The sequence below is a fragment of the Lichenostomus cassidix genome, chromosome 3, assembly GCF_008360975.1.
Source record: "Lichenostomus cassidix isolate B80296 chromosome 3, HeHo_3.0, whole genome shotgun sequence".
Lineage (NCBI taxonomy): Eukaryota > Metazoa > Chordata > Aves > Passeriformes > Meliphagidae > Lichenostomus > Lichenostomus cassidix.
In genome coordinates, this window is record NC_139483.1 from 109,219,021 (window position 1) to 109,235,547 (window position 16,527).

The window sequence follows — 16,527 nt, forward strand, 5'->3', positions numbered from 1 at the left end:
GCTCAGGATCCCAGAGGCTGCTCCTGGAAATCCATTTTGGTGTGAAGGTTTGTTTTCTGGAGCCCAAAGATTTTAGTGCTCCAGGCCATACTGCCTTTAGCCTGGAAATCCTGGGGAAAAGCATCTGCTCCTGCACACCTGCATGTCCACAGCACCAAAATCAGGGTTCCCCCCCACTCCATGGAAGTCATCTGGTCCATCCCCGCTGCTTATGCAGATCCATCCAGAGCTGGTTGCCCAGGTCCATGTCTAGAGGGATTTTGAGATCACTCTCAAGGATGGAGATATCTCTCTCTGGGCAGCCTGTGCCAGTGCTCAGCCACCCTCACAGTAAAAAAAAGTGTTCCTTGATGTTCAGAGGAACCTACTGTGCTTCAGTGGGTCCCCTTGGCCCCTGATCCTGTCTTTTTTACTTTGAATTGATCTCCATCCTTGGAGATCTTCAAACCCCATCTGGACACAGTCCTGGACAACTGGCTCTGGATGGCCCTGCTTTAGCAGGGGGCTGGACCAGGTCACCTCTGGAGGTCCCTTCCCATCCCCAACCACCTTGGGATGAATTTTAAGTCCTGCGAGGAGCAGCAGAGGGAGCTGGGGGAGCTCAGCCTGAAGAAAAAGGAGGATCGGGGGAAACTTCTCACCCTCTACAAACTCCTTGGCAGGAGGGTGCAGCCAGGTGAGGGTCAGGCTCTGCCTTGTTCTCCCAGTGAACAAGGGACAGGATGAGAGGACAGAACCTCAGGGGAGGTTCAGGTTGGACATCAGGAAAGAGTGGTCAGGCACTGGAAGGAGCTGCCCAGGAAGGTTTGGAGTCCCCACCCCTGGAGGTGTCCAAGGAACGACTGGACATGGCACTCAGTGCCCTGGGTTGGGTGACAAGGTGGGGATCGGTCACAGCTTGGACTCGATGACCTTGGAGATCTCTCCCAACTTAAACGCTTCTGTGATTCTGTGGCTTTACAGCCCTCTCCCGATGTGTCACTGAGCTCCCCTCTGCACCCACCGCTGGCTGCCGGGAGCCGGGGGCTGCCGCGGGTTCGGACCGCGCTGTGTCCGGCTGGGCTCGGCTGGGCTGGGCTGGGCTCGGTTCGGCTGGGCTGGGCTGGGCTGGGCTGGGCTGGGCTGGGCTGGGCTCGGCTCGGTTCGGCTGGGCTCGGCTGGGCTCGGCTGGGCTCGGCTGGGCTCGGTTGGGCTCGGCTGGGCTCGGTTGGGCTCGGCTCGGCTCGGCCCGCGGGGCCACCCCGGGGCGGGGCGCGCTGCGCATGCGCGAAGCAGCCGCGGGGGCTCCCGGAGGCGGCGGCGCCGGGACTCGGCGGTGGCAGCGGGAGAGGGGAGGAGAGAGCGGACACTGAGAGGGGACACTGAGAGGGGACCCTGAGAGCGGTGAGTGTGGGAGGGGACAGCGGACATTGAGTGCGGGAGGGGAGTGTGGCTACTGAGTGCGGGAGATGGAGAGCAGGCACTGAGTGCGGGCGGTGAGTGCGGGCATTGAGTGCGGTAAGCGAAAGTCCGCGGTTCCCTCTCCGCGGTCCCCTCCCCGCGGTCCGCTCCTCTCCCCCCGGGACACCCCGCCCAGGGTCCCCAGCGAGCTCCCGGTGCGCCCCGCGCGGGTTCCGCCGCTCCTGCATCCCCGCCGCGCCGGGAGCATCCTTCCCCGCGGGGCTGCGGGAGGCACGGCTGGGTACCGGGGGTGGTCGGTGCGCGGTGCCCGGTGCTTGCAGACACCCCCGGGGTGCGGGGGGATGCGGGATCTTTCCCTCTCCGCCACGCACAGCTGTGGTCCAGCAAGCCAGGGTTGGTCCAGCGGCCAGGTGGGCGCTGGGGAAGAGTGTCAGGAGGGAATGGATGCGCAGGCAGACGCGGATTTTGCCTGAAATTCCCCCGTTACCGGTGTCTCAAGGGCTTCCTGAAGGAGAGAGGTGGGCAGTGGTTTTCCTCCGTGTTTGTTTGAAATGGCTGTGGGCGGATTTTCCTTGAATGACTTTGACACCCGGGGGGTGCTGGAGGCCACGGGAAGGAGATGCATAGCTCAGCCGTGAGCTGGGAGAAGAACCAGCTCCCGGTGTTTGCCTTGGAGCTGCCGCCTGCCCCTTGAGAGACACGAGCTGGGGCGAGTCTCCAAAGGGTCACTGCAGGGCTGTTCCCTGCTGATCTTCTCCAGGATACTTCGGGGTCATGTTCCCCCTGTATCCCATCTGGATTTTTTCCTGGCTGAAAACACCCCAAGCATCTCACTTTTATGGGGGTGGAATCTTGTGGACTGTCTTAAAGTGTTCTGGTTTTCTTCAACACAAATATATAGATAAATAAGTTCAGGTAAATACTTAACAGTTGTTTGTTTGGTGTCAAACCAAATCCTCTCTGGCATGAGCAGGGTTAGGTATGGAGCATCCCAGGGGCTGTGCCAAGGTGGGAAGTGCCACAGATCTGTGCTGGGTGTGCAGGACCAGTGGTCATTAAATACCTGTGCAGCTCCAGTGGCTCATCCCTAAGCTGCTTTGACTGAGGTTTTTACTGGGATGGAGAGCTGCATTTGTTGTGGGATGCTGTGGGATCCTGGCTTCAGAGCTGGGAAATTATTTAGGTATTGCTAACTGGGGGGTTTTTGGGTGGGATGGGGCTTGGAGCAACCTGTTCTAATGGAAGGTGTCCCTGCCCATGGTGGGGGGGTTGGAATGTGACAGTGTTTAAGGCCCTTTCCAACCCAAAACATTTTAGGATTCCATGATTGCTTGCTGGGTATTAGGATGAGGAGGAGTGGAACGCTGCCTTGGTAGCAGTCATTGAAAAAGAGCTAAATCGTGAGAAGGTAATGAAAAAAGATGAATCCAGCAGGTCTGAAGTCTGTTTCTGCCCTCTGCCAGGGCAGGGAGGGGACAGGCAGCCATGAATTCTGAATTCTAGCAGCAGACTGTGCTCCTGCCTTGGGCTGCCGTGGTGCTATGTGCTGCAAACAATTCCTAGAAACCCCCTCGGGGCTCATCAGGCCAAACCACACACTCAACGCATTTCCTCCTGCGCAGCTGGGGAAGGTGTGGGTTAACAGCCCTGCAGCCTGCAGGATTTTCTGTTTCCTGGGCATTAATTGCTGTTACTTGTTTATGCTGAAGCTGCAGCCGCAGCCTGTGGCTGAGCAGAGGGCTGTGTCCCTGTGGATGCAGGGAGGGATGGCCGTGCCAGCGAGGCTGGGGACAAGGGAGGTGCCACCTCTGGGTCACATGCATGAGCTTGCAGCTACCTGCACGTCTTGAGTCAGGCAACAGCTTAATTTTTTATCTGCCACTGGACGGGGTAGCCCTTGTTCCTGGGGTCAGACCAGTGGCCCTTTAATTGCATGAATAACCAATCATTAATAAATTTCAGAATAATAAATACCCAGGGAGGCTGCTGGAAGCTGCATGTTTGGGCTGCAGCTGTACAGATGTGGCTGTACCTTTATAAGCTCCATCCTTCATAGAATCATGGAATGGTTTGGGTTGGAAAAAAACATTAAAGATCATCCAGTTCCAAGCCCCTGTCATGGGCAGGGACACCTTCCACTATCCCAGGCTGATCCAAGCCCCATCCAGCCTGGCCTTGGACACTTCCAGGTAGTAAGGGGAAGCTTGCTTTCTCCTTCCCACCCACCAAGCCCCACCAGATCCTTGGGAGTGAGTAGGGTTGTAAGCATGTGAATGCAGCACAGCCTGCATCCCTTTTGGGGGGAAAAATCTGCCATCTGGCTCTTGCTTGGGGCTTTGTAGCCCTCAGGAAGGGCATTGCTTCTGTCACTGCAAACCTAGAACCTCTCTGGGAGAGCCCACGGGGTTAAATGGGATGAGGTCCTGGATGGAGACAAAGACTTTTAGTGCAGGGGACAGGAGGGTTTGAAGCTCTGGGGAGTTGGCACAGGGCTGCAGTCTCTCCCTGGCAGCCTCCTCTCTGCCCGCAGCAGCCAGAGGGCTCTGCATGATTTATATACATTTTTTTCGAGTGACCAAAGCACTTGAAAATCCACAATCTTAAACAAAAATAATGTTTTTGTGCAAGAGGCTTTTGTGGATGACAGCAAAGCTGAGCAGCCTCAACCCAGAGACTGTTTTGGGGATGATTTGAACCTCCAAACAGTGCATGGCCAGTTTGGTTAGGTCGCTCTGCCTGCAGGCAGATGGTTCCAGGGTTGTCCCATCAGCTGATGGATCTGAGCAGGGAGGGATTTGCTGGCTTGTTGAGGTCTCCCTGTGCTAGCAGGAGTTCCCAGTTCCAGCAGATCTGCACTGAAGATTTGTGCTGAAGGATATTTAGGGGGTCAAAGTGGGATGCAGCTGCGACAAATCCAAGCTCCTTTTTTGGTCAGTGGAGGGGGAAAACCCCCCAGGTAGTTCACAGGCACAATTCCAGTTTTTGGAAATGGTCTGTCCCAATCCAGCAGTGATCCCTGCATGGCTGAATAGCACAAGCAGGGACTGGTGAGGGTAGCAGGACCAAAATGATGCCCAGGAGTGTGCTCACTCTTCAGCAACCTGACGGTCATCATTTGGGACTGTGTCCTGGTCTGGTTTGATTCCTGGTGTGCTCATCCAGGGATTTCACAGCCACCTGAAATCCAGCCCCAAAGCATCGGGTGCTGCATTGGTTGTGTGTGGGAAAAGAAACCTGATCAGCAGATCAGGAAAGCACAGCCAGCAAAAGATTAGTGAGAGCAGGAAGAAAAGCTACAGAATATTACCTTGCCCTTGAGCAATTTTTGATACAGGAGGAGTGGATTTGCCAGGAGGGAATTCTCAGCCAGGGTCTGTGAGTAGAATTAGTGGATATTAACTGGTGCTGCAGGTGGGTTTCTTTTGTTTTTTTCAGGAATTACTGGCTGTGTTAGCAGCAGCATCACCAAGCTTTAACCCTGGTTAGGCATGAGGAAACTGCAGCTGTGCTATCACAGCAAAGCAGAAATGTGCTATTCCCTGGCATGGTTTGGGAGATGGCACAGTGCAGGAGTTGTACCAGTTTGTGTGTGGTCACCATCGGAGGGGTACACCAGCACAGGAATGGCCAAGCCAGCCCAGCTGATCTCTGAGAACCTGATGTTGTGAAAATCAAATCAACCCCCCTGCATGCGATGCTTGGACTCTCACAATAAATCCACCAGCCTCATCCAACCTTTGATTTGCTAACTTTGAGGTTCCATTCCCCTGCTTTGCTCCCCCAAACACCACAGGGCCACGGGGGGATGCTTTGCTGCAGGGATGTGGCGTTTGCCAGCAGCTTTGTTTTGCTCTGTGCCCTCCGAGCACAGCGTTCCCTGCGCTGCTCTCATCCCCTGGCCCCATCCCAAAGCTCAGGCAACACTGAGCCCATGTCAAGAGGCACTTGCTGCTCAGCACGGCTCAGCTGGCTGCTGGCCCAGCTTGCTTCCAGGCCAGGAATTGCAGGGGAGCTGACACTGCCATGGCTTCCGTGGGGGATCCTGCCACCTCCCGCCGCCTTTCGTGGCTCGTGTCCCAGCATCACGGGACGTTCGTTTCCTGAGGGATACATGCTTGGACAAACCCTGCTTGGGCTGCACACTCTGTGTGTGTGTATAGAGAAAGGGAGAATCTGAGCCATCTTCTTTTATTTGAAATTTTTCACGAGGTTATTTTGACCTTTTTTCTTAACAGGTCAGGTTATTTTAAGTCATGCCCTTCAGTAAATCACATGGCATCACCTTTTAGCTTCCAGAGCATCCCAGCCTGTGCAGTCTCTGTTGGAAGAGTGATGGGAATTGGGCTGATGCTGTTGTAGATGTAACAGGGTACATAAGTGCCTTGAGGGAAATAAAATCTTCTTTGCAATGCATTGTTAAGTAGTTCCAGCACTGCCCAGTGCATTAGGAGCACAATATCTCATTTCCATCACGCACATGAGGATTTATATCCCCATTTAATGGCTGGGGAGGTGTAAGCCCAGTTTAGGGAAGCCCTAAGCACCTGGTCCCTCTCCAGTTGTTGTGATTTCCACTTTGATGCTGGAGGGTGGATCAGTCTTTCACACCCTGCTGCCTGCCCTGGCACGGCTGGTCTCTGCCACAAACCATCAAATCATGGAATCCCAGAGTGGTTTGGGTTGTGAGGGACATTAAAACTTATCCAATTCCACACCCTGCCATGGGCAGGGACACCTTCCACTATCCCAGGTTGCTCCAAGCCCTGTCCAGCCTGGCCTTGGACACTTCCAGGGATCCAGGGGCAGCCACAGCTTCTCTGAGCAAGCTGTGCCAGTTGTAAATCCCATGTAAATCCCAGAAACTCCCTGCAGAAGGTATCTGAACTATGTGTGTTCCTGCTGCAGTCTGGAGGAATGCTGGCACCTAAATCTGTGGCAGGAGAAGGAAGCAGTTAGTACCTAGACTGCACAGGAACTGCTGCTTGAGCCAGCCCATGGTCTCTTAGTTTCTTATCTCTGCTGAGGCCTTTCCAAAACACCAGGCAGAATGGGATGGAGGAGCTGGCACTGTGCTGCCAGGGTGGTCTTTCAAAGTTTTCTCCAGCCCATCACAAAGGTTTAGTTACAGGAGGAGATGTTTGTGCTCAGGGAGGAGCAGCCTTCAGGCAAGAGGATTTGGGATGGGGCTTATCCAGTGCATCTGAGCTGTGTGCAGGCCTGGTGTCCCAGAGCCAACTGCTCCCTGCCATTCTGGTGCTGTAGGAGCTGTGACACCAAAGTTAACCCCGTGTGGGAAGGGGACACAATAAAACCCCAAACTTCAGAATAACTTGGAGTCCCCCCAGGGACTTTTGCTCAACTGCCAGAAGGGAGGAATTCAGGAATTAATCACCTGCAGCTCTCCAAAGGAGTCTGTTTGCCTCTGCTGTTATTTTCATGCTATCCACAACCACTTCTTTTTTTTTTTTTGTTTTTCACTTTAAATGCAATGCATTTATTAAAGACTTCCCCAAAGCTGAGTTCCCCCAGTCCTCCCTGCTTTGTTTACCAGGAATTACTGCCTTTTGGAAGCCTGTGTAAACCTCTGATGCCTGAATACCCGTCTGCAAGCAAATCTATCACATTGGCCCAGCCTCAATCCCAGACAGTGAACTCTGGGGCAAGACTGGTGGGAAAATCGACCGTGCTCTGTAGGAAATTTTCTCATTCAAACCCTTCCATCAGACTGTGACCAAAAAGCAAAAGAGCTGGGAAAAAGCTCGGGTTTCCAATTACCCTCTTCAAAAGGGAGAGAAAAATTGGAACGGGATCGTTCTCCTCCTGTGCCGGGAGTTTTTATTGTGGATGTAATGATCCAGCCTGGCCATCATCCACTCCCTCCTTCTCGCCTTGCAGCTCCCTCCCTGAACAAACGATACTTGGTTGCTGTTAATTGGGAGCAGCCAAAATAACTGAATCCCCCGGAGATGGGGGGTGAGGACGGAATCTCAACGAGACACCCCGCCAATGAATGTGGCTTTCAGCTGCTCCTACGCCCCCGTGAAGGGAAAAGAATAGGGGCTCTGTGAAAGTGAAACAGCCAGTGCTGACCTTGGGTTTCTGGGTTGGTGGCTTTTTGTTGAGTTTTTTTTTCTCTTTCTCTTTTCTAACGTTAATTGCTCGTCACTTTGTCCCATCACATGATCGCTGGAAACTGCCAACTTGTTCTCACTCGTTCATATCACAAGGTTTGAAATAAGCAGGCTACCAGGTTCCTGATTTAGTGCTGCTCAGCCCAGTATCAGATGCGTTTCTTGTGATTTCGGACTATTATTTTGAAAACCTCTGCCCCTCGCAGCCTGTTTAAAACTGGCATTTTCCAGCTCTGAAAAGCTGCCTGGAATAATCTGTGCTGTCAGGGGACGTGCAGTGCCCAGGCTCTCCAGGGCGATGCTCGCTGAGCTCTGGGGATGAGCGACTGTGGCAAAATCCTGGCATGAGCACGAGTGGTGCAAGCTGGAGCCAGGCTGTGCCTGGGACAGAAGCTGCCTGTCTCTCTCACACCCTTGTCAGCATGCAAAACAGGCAGGCCATGAACTGCATTCCCCTGCATCCCTATTCCCAGGCTTGATTGCCACCTTCCCCTGTGTTGGCTTTGCTGTTTGTGGGCAGCTTTCAGCAGGTTTCTGTGCAGGAGATGAGTTCTCGCACCTTGCTCTGTGCAGGTCTGGGCTGGATCAGAGCTGGTTTTTAGTTCCTGATGTCCACAGGTCTGCTCTGGCATTAGTGTTCTCTGAGATACAGGAAACTTCAGCATGGCCTTTCTTCTTCTGCCTTACCACCATGATCATTGAATAATAGAATCCCAGAATGGTTTGGGTTGGAAGGAACCTTAAAGATCATCTCGTTCCAATCCCTCTGTCATGGGCAGGAAGAAATTCCTCCCTGTGAGGGTAGGGAGGCCCTGGCACAGGTTACCCAGAGAAGATGTGGCTGCCCTTGGATCCCTGCAAATGTCCAAAGCCAGGCTGGACAGGGCTTGGAGCAACCTGGGATAGTGGAAGGTGTCCCTGCCATGGCAGGGTTGGAATGAGGTTATCTTTAACACCCTTTCCATCCCAAACCACTGCACAATTCCATAATTTATGAATGAACTCCATTAGCTACAAGGAGCCAGAATACACTGCCTGGACATTGGGACAGGGCAGAGGGAGTGTTGCCTCTTGTTCGTACCATGCCCTCATAGGAGTGCTCCAAAGTCAAAATTTGCCTCGCCTTCCTAAATTTTGGCATGTGACTCCACAGGGATACACAACCTGCTGAATGAACTGTGTGTCTCATCACAGATCAGGACTCTCTTCCTTAGGAGAGAAACAAAGCCTTTGTGAGTGTGCACAACATTAAACCCCCAGCAAGGGTGCTCTCTTCAGCACTACACATCTGTGAAATGAAAACAGCATTTTCAGGGACCATTTGCCTTCTGTGACCAAGGCAGCTCCATCAAACACAGCAGACAAATTCCCCTGTGGCAAACAAAAAAACCCCTCAGCTTTGAGAGATGCTAAGGGAGAAAGCCTAGGCAGTGTAGGGCAGAAAGAGTTTTCTGGAAAATGAAACTTAATTATGACAGCTCCTCTCTGCTAGAATACGGAAGCAACATGAAAATATTTTGTCTGTTATCAGATGCTTTGGGTTTCTACAGGAAGTAGGACTTGCCACCTGGTTAAGAGTCTGTTCTGACTTTGCTCTTTGTGCTGTCTCACCCTGGGACTGCCAGGTCTCACCTCCCTGCTTTCAGAAACTCTCTCATGGTGTTTAACACTGTCTTGTCCTCTGTATCACGGCCTAGCAGGGGTCTCCCATTACAGAATGGCAGAAGGTTTGGGTTGGAAGGGATCTTAAAGCTCCTCTAGTTCCAGCCCCCTGCCACAGGCAGGGACGCCTTCTCTAGACCAGGTGTCCACACAAACTGTTGCTGTCTCACCTCTGCACCCAGCTGGGATCTCATATTAACAGGAGAAAAATTTGCTGGTTTCCACACTCAGGCAAAATTCTTATTTGTGTTTACTTTTTTTTTTTTTTGCCATCTCCATCCTCTGCAGCTCCAGTTAGGTGCATATAGGTTTACCAGTCAGATCCTACTCCTGCAAACCTGCGTGTGTTGGTTTCACAGGAATAACCACAGCCCTGCACAGTCTGGTGGAATACCATCAGCACCAATTTCAGTTTAAGATGGGCATTTGTGATGAATTCTCCTCTATTTTGCATGACACCATCACCAGCAGGGAAGAGAAGTATCTAGGTTATTGGGAAACAGGGGGTATTGGGAATTAATTTAATGCCAAGCAGTGTTCTCCAGACATTAGGATCCTGCTGTGCCCTGAATCTGAATCTTGCCAGCCAGAGCTTTGCAAGTCTGGAGGTTGCCAAGGAGCAGAGCAGACAGAGGAGTGCCCAGCACTGGGTTTGGCTGCTCTGAGCACCCAGGGACGTCTCTGGCAGTCCCTCAGCATGGCTCCATGGAAGCTCCCAAAGCTCTGATGCTGTACCCAAACTACAGCCAGCTCGGATGCAAAGCCTCTCATTTCTTCATTCTCTCTCCATCCTGATGCTTCTTACACACATAGAGGGATGAGGGCTGCAGGTTTGGGACTGTGGATTTGTCCCCTTCTCCCTCTGCCATAGTCACTACAGCAGCCCCAGGCATGTAACACATGGGCAAGTTGTGTGACAGGAAAGCTTGAGTTTCTTGGCAACCTCCATGATTTGGTTGGGACACTCTTAACTCATGTGCAGACAGGCATGTTATCCCTTAGATCAGTAATTACATCCCAGTTTTGTCCCTGAGTGTTATGTTCTGGGGTAAGGGGTGAAAAATCACCTTCATAAATCATCAGATGCTTTCTTGCTAACTAAGTGCTTCCTGCACCCCCTTGTTGGCAGCTCCTGGCCCCTGAGCATGCTCCAAGCTGAGTGCCTGAGGAAGTGGGAAGGGCAGGCTTGTGACGTTGCTGTGCCCGTCTGATGCAGGCTGAGCTGCAGGGACAGGGCTCTGCCCTCTGCCATCCTTCTCCATGGTGAATTTAAATTTAGGTCAGGGAACAGATACCCCTGGGCATCTGGTACTCCTTCAGACCTTTCTTTAACTCCCGAGGAGATCTGGTACCCCTAAACTCACCTAAAATTCAGAGAATCTTGGAATGGTTTGGATTGGATGGGACCTGAAAGACCATCTAGTTCCAAGCCCTTGCCACAGGCAGGGACACCTTTCACTATCCCAGGTTGCTCCAAGCCTGTCCAGCCTGGCCTTGGACAATTCCAGGGATCCAGGAGCAGCCACAGCTTCTCTGGGCAGCCTGTGCCAGGGCCTCCCTACCCTCACAGGGAACAATTCCTTCCCAATATCCCATCCATCCCTGCCCTCTGGCAGTTTGAAGTCATTTCCCCTTGTCCTGTCCTTCCAGTGCCTTGTCCAAAGTCCCTCTCCAGCTCTCTTGGAGCCTCTTTAGGCACTGTAAAGGGCTCTAAGGTCCAGCATATCCACGGTGCCACGGAGATGGTGCCATGAACTTAATGTTCATGGGTCACCTCTGTGCAAGGTAATCCCACTGGGAATGGCAGCATGCTCTTTACCCCGGTGCATCACCATTAACATTTCCCTTTCTCCTGTCCCCCCAGGGCAGGAAGACGACATTCCCTGGTGCAGGGCTGAAGGCAGCAGGATGACAGCCATCCTGGAGCGGCTCAGCACGCTGTCCCTCAGCGGGCAGCACCTCAGCCGGCTGCCCCGGCTGCTGGAGGACGGCTTCCCCAAGATGCCCTGCACGGTGAAGGAGTGCGAGGTGCCGCAGCTCTTCCGGGAGCCTTACATCCACACCGGCTATCGCCCCACCGGCCAGGACTGGCGCTACTACTTCCTCAGCCTCTTCCAGAAGCACAACGAGGTGGTCAATGTCTGGACTCATCTCCTGGCGGCGCTGGCCGTGCTGCTGAGGTTCAAGACGTTTGTGGAGGCTGAGCAGTTGCCTGTGGATGCGTGGTCCTTGCCATTGCTCATCTTTGTCCTCTCGTCTGTCACCTACCTGACCTGCAGCCTCTTGGCCCACCTGCTGCAGTCCAAGTCGGAGCTGTACCACTACACCTTCTACTTTGTGGACTATGTTGGAGTCAGCATCTACCAGTATGGCAGTGCCCTGGCTCACTTCTACTACAGCTCTGACCAAGCCTGGTACGACAAGTTTTGGCTTTTCTTCCTGCCAGCAGCAGCTTTCTGTGGCTGGTTGTCCTGTGCCGGCTGCTGCTACGCCAAATACCGGTACCGACGGCCTTACCCCATCATGAGGAAGATGTGCCAGGTGATCCCAGCAGGGCTGGCTTTCATCCTGGATATCAGTCCCGTGGCTCACCGGGTGGTCGTGTGTCACCTGGGGGGCTGTGAGGAAGATGCTGCTTGGTACCACACATACCAGATACTGTTTTTCCTTATCAGTGCTTATTTCTTTTCCTGCCCCGTCCCTGAGAAATACTTCCCTGGCTCCTGTGATATTGTTGGCCATGCCCACCAGATCTTCCACACCTTCCTGGCTATCTGCACTCTGTCACAGCTGGAAGCCATTCTTTTGGATTACAAGAACAGGCAGGAGATTTTCCTGAAGAGACACGGGCCTTTCACTGTTTATCTCTCCTGCATCTCTTTTTTTGGCTTGGTGGCCTGTAGTGCCATCACAGCTTATATTTTGAGACGCAGGATCAAGGCCAGTCTGGCTAAAAAGGACTCCTGAGAGTCATGGATGTGACAGGCATGACATCACCAGAGAAAATCAAGAAAAGGGGCATAACATACTAGAGACATGACTGTCTTATTTGCCTAACATGCCGTGACTAACCAGGACCCTGGATTCAGATGGAGGGCTGGACACTTCATACTGGATGCATTTTCACAGCAGGGATTGCCTTTTGCCATCCAGGGGGGGACATGGAGTGTTTTAAGCCAGAACAAGTCACTGAACCAAGGATGCTGGAATAGGCAGAGGTTCCTTGTTCATTATGGTAGAGCTATGGGTGAGATCTTGCTGAGGATCAGGGAGGGCAGCCTTCTGAGGGAGGCTGTAGGACTGTAGAAGGGTCTGCCAGGGCTCACAACACCATGAGGACCACAGCTGGATGTGATGACCTCTCAGGGTTTTGCCATATCTGTTAAAGAACTGTTCCTATCAAAGGCTGTAGGAAGGTTTCAGGAAGTCTTTGTTTCTGGGGTTCAGGTGTGAGGGCACGTGTGGCACAGTGGCTGGTAGAATCCTTTTCCTGTTCCAGCCAGGTTATCTCTACAGTCCCCTTGTCAAGTGTGTCAATGCCAAGTTGCTTTGGTGGCTTTGGGAAAACATCTTTGGAGATGTAGGCTTGGCCTGGAATCCTCTGGGACCAACTGGGTCTGTATCATCCATCTGGGGAGTCTGACCAACCTGTAGCAATGTCCATGAAGTGTGGAATAGCTTGGATGTGATCTGTCTGATACAGGAAAGGCTCTAATCCTCCAACAGCACTACTTGGTCATGGCCAAAAGGGTATGAAGGTGAAGGAGTCTATTCCCCTCTGGATGGTGCTTTGTGCTCCTGGTGAGCCTCGTGGGAAGGCTGACCTTGAAGATGCAGTGTTGCTTCTCTGTGACCAGTGGGGTTGTGGCTCTGGCATGTTTTTATCAGTATTAGATGAAGGTGGAAAAGCAAGAGGCAGGAGCAGGGTGACAACATAAGGGTCCTGCACAACCTTGGGATGGGTTTGTCCTTGGGACTTGGTGATTCCTTTGTGGAGTAGCAAAGATAGTGGTCAGGATCACTTAATGTTCATTGGTCACTCCTGTGCAAGGTAACAAAGGCTGGTTTACTGTGTTCCCCACTAGAAGAGTCTCTTCTGTGCTTGCCTGGGGGCAATATTGGTTATGGAGTCACTGAGGAGGTTTAAATCCTTGCTGAAACCAAGGAATCCATGGGATCTTTCCCAGCCACGGATTTGTCTCACTGAACCCAAGGGCAGGCAAATGAATTGTGATTGCTGGTTCTGAGCAGGCAGGTGTAGGGTTGGGGATATGGTTGGTGAGGACAAGCACTGATTTCTGCACTTGATTTGTGTTTTAGCTCTTGAGGTGTGTGTGTGTTCGTGTTCCATGCGTGTGCATGGGATTTATTATCCAAAAAGGCTTTGCCTTTGGATTTTATATCTGCAGAGCCTCCTAGTTGGGTTAAAATTAACCTGAAGGAAACAGTGCTGTCCTGCTGGAGGAGCAAGGTGGGCCAGACAACAGATCTATTACTAGGTGATGGAAGACAGACCTGTACATAGGTACTTTGCTGGTCCTGTGTTTTGAGGGTGAATTTGGAGCTTACGGCCCTATGGAAAAATAAATATAAACTGAGAGTGAAGTTTGGGGTATAGGAGAAGAAATCATAGGAAAGCCTTCAGGAGGTCATCAAGTCCACCCCTTCTCATCAGTCCTGGCCTCCTGGTTTACATCCAGTCCAGCTTAGAAATTAATGACTTTGTTTCTTAGGGTGTTTTTGATGGTACAGCCATGCTGACCTAGCAGAAAATCTGCCTCAGGGGAGATGCCAAGCAGGGATGGTCCCACTTCCACCTCATCCTACCCCTTCCCATAATCTCACCATGGAGTGAGCTGGTGCTGGGAGAGGGACCATCAGGAAACCAATCCTACTGAAAAAATGTCAGTAATTTTCGGCTGGTTTTGACTCTGAGCCAGCTCACTTGGACAACACAGCTGCCAGCAGGGAAGGGCTGGAGGGGAGGCCAGCAACAATTCCTCCTTGCATGGCAGCTGGCTGCTCAACTCACTCAGCTGCACTGATGGACTGCTCCCTTCATGGCCTCTGGCTTTACTTGTGGGTCTCCTCCCAGTTGGGGAAAGATTTCCAGTGGAAGCAGCTTTTTCTCACAGCCTAATTTGCCTTGGTTTTGGGGTAGGTAAGGCAGAATAAGGCACTGGGTGTGGAACTGGCTGGACTGTATCAGTGGGTTCCTGTGTGGAAAGAGAGGTTAAATCAAGCTGGTCCAGAGCTTATTTCTGAGATAAAATGAAGAGGGATTGAGCATGGCTGATAATAGCAAACCTGCTCTGCTGCTACCTGGACTTATACTGGTACCAAAGGAAGGGATGACCCAGGTGTCCCCTTCTCTGAGAGTTTGAAAACATGACATGCCCTGCCCTTGGCAAAGGAGGGTGAGTATGGTAATGCCATCTCGTTCAGGGACAGGGAGAGGAGCCCACATGGCTGTTCCAAGGTACTTTTGGTCATTTGTCTTCTCCCTGGCTGAGCAGAAGTGACACCTCTCCTCTGGAGCAGTGGTGTGACAGTGGAGGTGTCACATTTCCCCTCAGGTGAACCCATTCCTGTCTCCGTGTGGCCCTGCACTCCCACCTGGAGCTGACCTCCTGGTTTCAATGATGGGTGGAGTGAGCAGGGATGCACAACACGGATCTGTGCTGCTGTGAGGATGTGCCCTTGTGTCACAAGGGGCTCACCAACCCTGGCGCTTCCATTATCCCTGTCTCCATCCTCCTCTTCCTCCAACGAGCTTCTTTCTTTCCTTCATCCCCAGATTTCATCTTTGTGCCTTATGCACCTGGCTGCCTTCCTGGGCAGACTCCACATGCTGTGCAGTCTGCTGGACCTCAGCTGGGAAGTGGCTGTGGAAGCCTTTTTGTTGATCCCGAGTTGATCCAGGGCTGGATCTGGAAAGAGTCAAAGTGCCACTCTGAAGGCCCCCAGGATCTTCTCCTTGGGCACACTGCTTGGAGCAGGTCTCCTCCATCCCAGTGTTCCTAAGGAGGCATGGCTGGGAAGGATGTACCAGCAGCCAGGCTTGGTGAAGAGCTGCCCACCAAAGTTTGAGCACACCTGAGATCCCAAAGGGACCGAGGTCACAGTCCTCTCCCTCAGGAATCTCTGGTCCTGAGCTAGTATTCCTGCAGATCTTGCAGACCAGGACAACTCCCGAGAATTCATCCCAGTGTGCCTTGTGCTATTCCTTTTTGGGATTAATCCTGAAGGAACCTGAGGATCAGGGGCAGCCTCTTTGCTGTCTGCTGGTCTGTGGTTGCTCTTAATAGCCAATTCCCACTGACAGGATTTGCTCCGTGTATGGAGCAGAAGGGGAGGATGGAGACAGGTGCCTTCAATTGGTATTTATGCCTAATTTGTGTAACAAGGCAAGGATGGGTTCCTTATGTGCCTTGCAATTTACATCTTTTACTGACAAGATTATTTTTAAGCACTGTTTGTTACTAAACGGAAGTACAAAAGTTTGTATTTTTTTTCCTTTGGGAAACAGGGAAGGGTATGAGTGCTCCGTATTAACCATCCCCTTCCCAACTCCCATCTGCTGACTTTGTATTGTTGAAAACATTGACAATATTTTAAGCTTTGTACTGTACTGATCTTTATTTATAAACTTTAGTGGAAAAAAAAATCTGAGAAAGCAAAACAATTAGTGTGGTGTGAAATTTCCAAATGCACAACTACAGAAGGTCATTAGAAAGAAAAGGGGATAATAATTACAGAAAGAATATATTAGAGTGATAATAATTACAGTAATGAGCCACAGAGTGTGGTTTTATCTGTGCATCTCAAAGCACTTTCCAGGTTTCATGATACCTATTGGGTTTCATTCCCTTTCCTCAATAGAAGTGCAGAATGGCTGCTCTGACACTGATTAGAAAGATTTTAGTTCATCATCCCCAATCACAGAAGGGTTGAGTTTGGTGGGGTTCACCTGGTCCATCCCTCAGCTCAGGCAGGCCACCCAGAGCTGGTTGCCCAGGTCCATGTCCAGGTGGATTTTTAATATCTCCAGGGATGGTGACTTTTTGCCTCTCTGGGCAACCTGTGCTTAGCCACTCTTACAGTAAAAAAGTGTTTCCTGATGTTGAGAGGAACCTCCTGTGTTCCAGTGTGTGTCCATGGCCTCTGACCCTGGCACTGGGACTTAGCAGGGACCTCAGAAGACAGGGAGGTCCTCTTTGCACCCTCACTTCAGGGATTTATATACACCTATAAAATCCTTTAAATGTTCCCTGACCCTATCTTCTTCCACCAAGGTACATATTCCTTGCTCCAGCCTTTCTCCCTGGTCTCA

General features: G+C 51.8%; 1 protein-coding gene across 2 annotated transcripts; it reads left to right on the top strand.

The window, feature by feature from the left end:
• The first annotated feature begins 1,092 nt into the window (after nucleotides 1-1,092).
• PAQR8 (progestin and adipoQ receptor family member 8) lies at nucleotides 1,093-15,879 on the top strand. 2 transcript variants are annotated; one of them, XM_085057096.1, is made up of 2 exons: nucleotides 1,093-1,383; nucleotides 11,059-15,879. In XM_085057096.1, the coding sequence occupies exon 2, from the start codon at nucleotides 11,103-11,105 to the stop codon at nucleotides 12,159-12,161; it is 1,059 nt and encodes a 352-aa protein (XP_084913222.1). In that variant the 5' UTR covers nucleotides 1,093-1,383; nucleotides 11,059-11,102; the 3' UTR covers nucleotides 12,162-15,879. The 2 variants fall into 2 exon arrangements, with proteins under 2 accessions (XP_084913222.1, XP_084913225.1); XM_085057099.1 differs by lacking the exon at nucleotides 1,093-1,383 and adding an exon at nucleotides 1,454-1,475.
• Nucleotides 15,880-16,527: the final 648 nt, after the last annotated feature.

Coding starts and splice junctions, on each gene's coding strand:
- PAQR8 (XM_085057096.1), top strand. CDS start 11,103: ATGACAGCCATCCTGGAGCGGCTCAGCACGCTGTCCCTCAGCGGGCAG.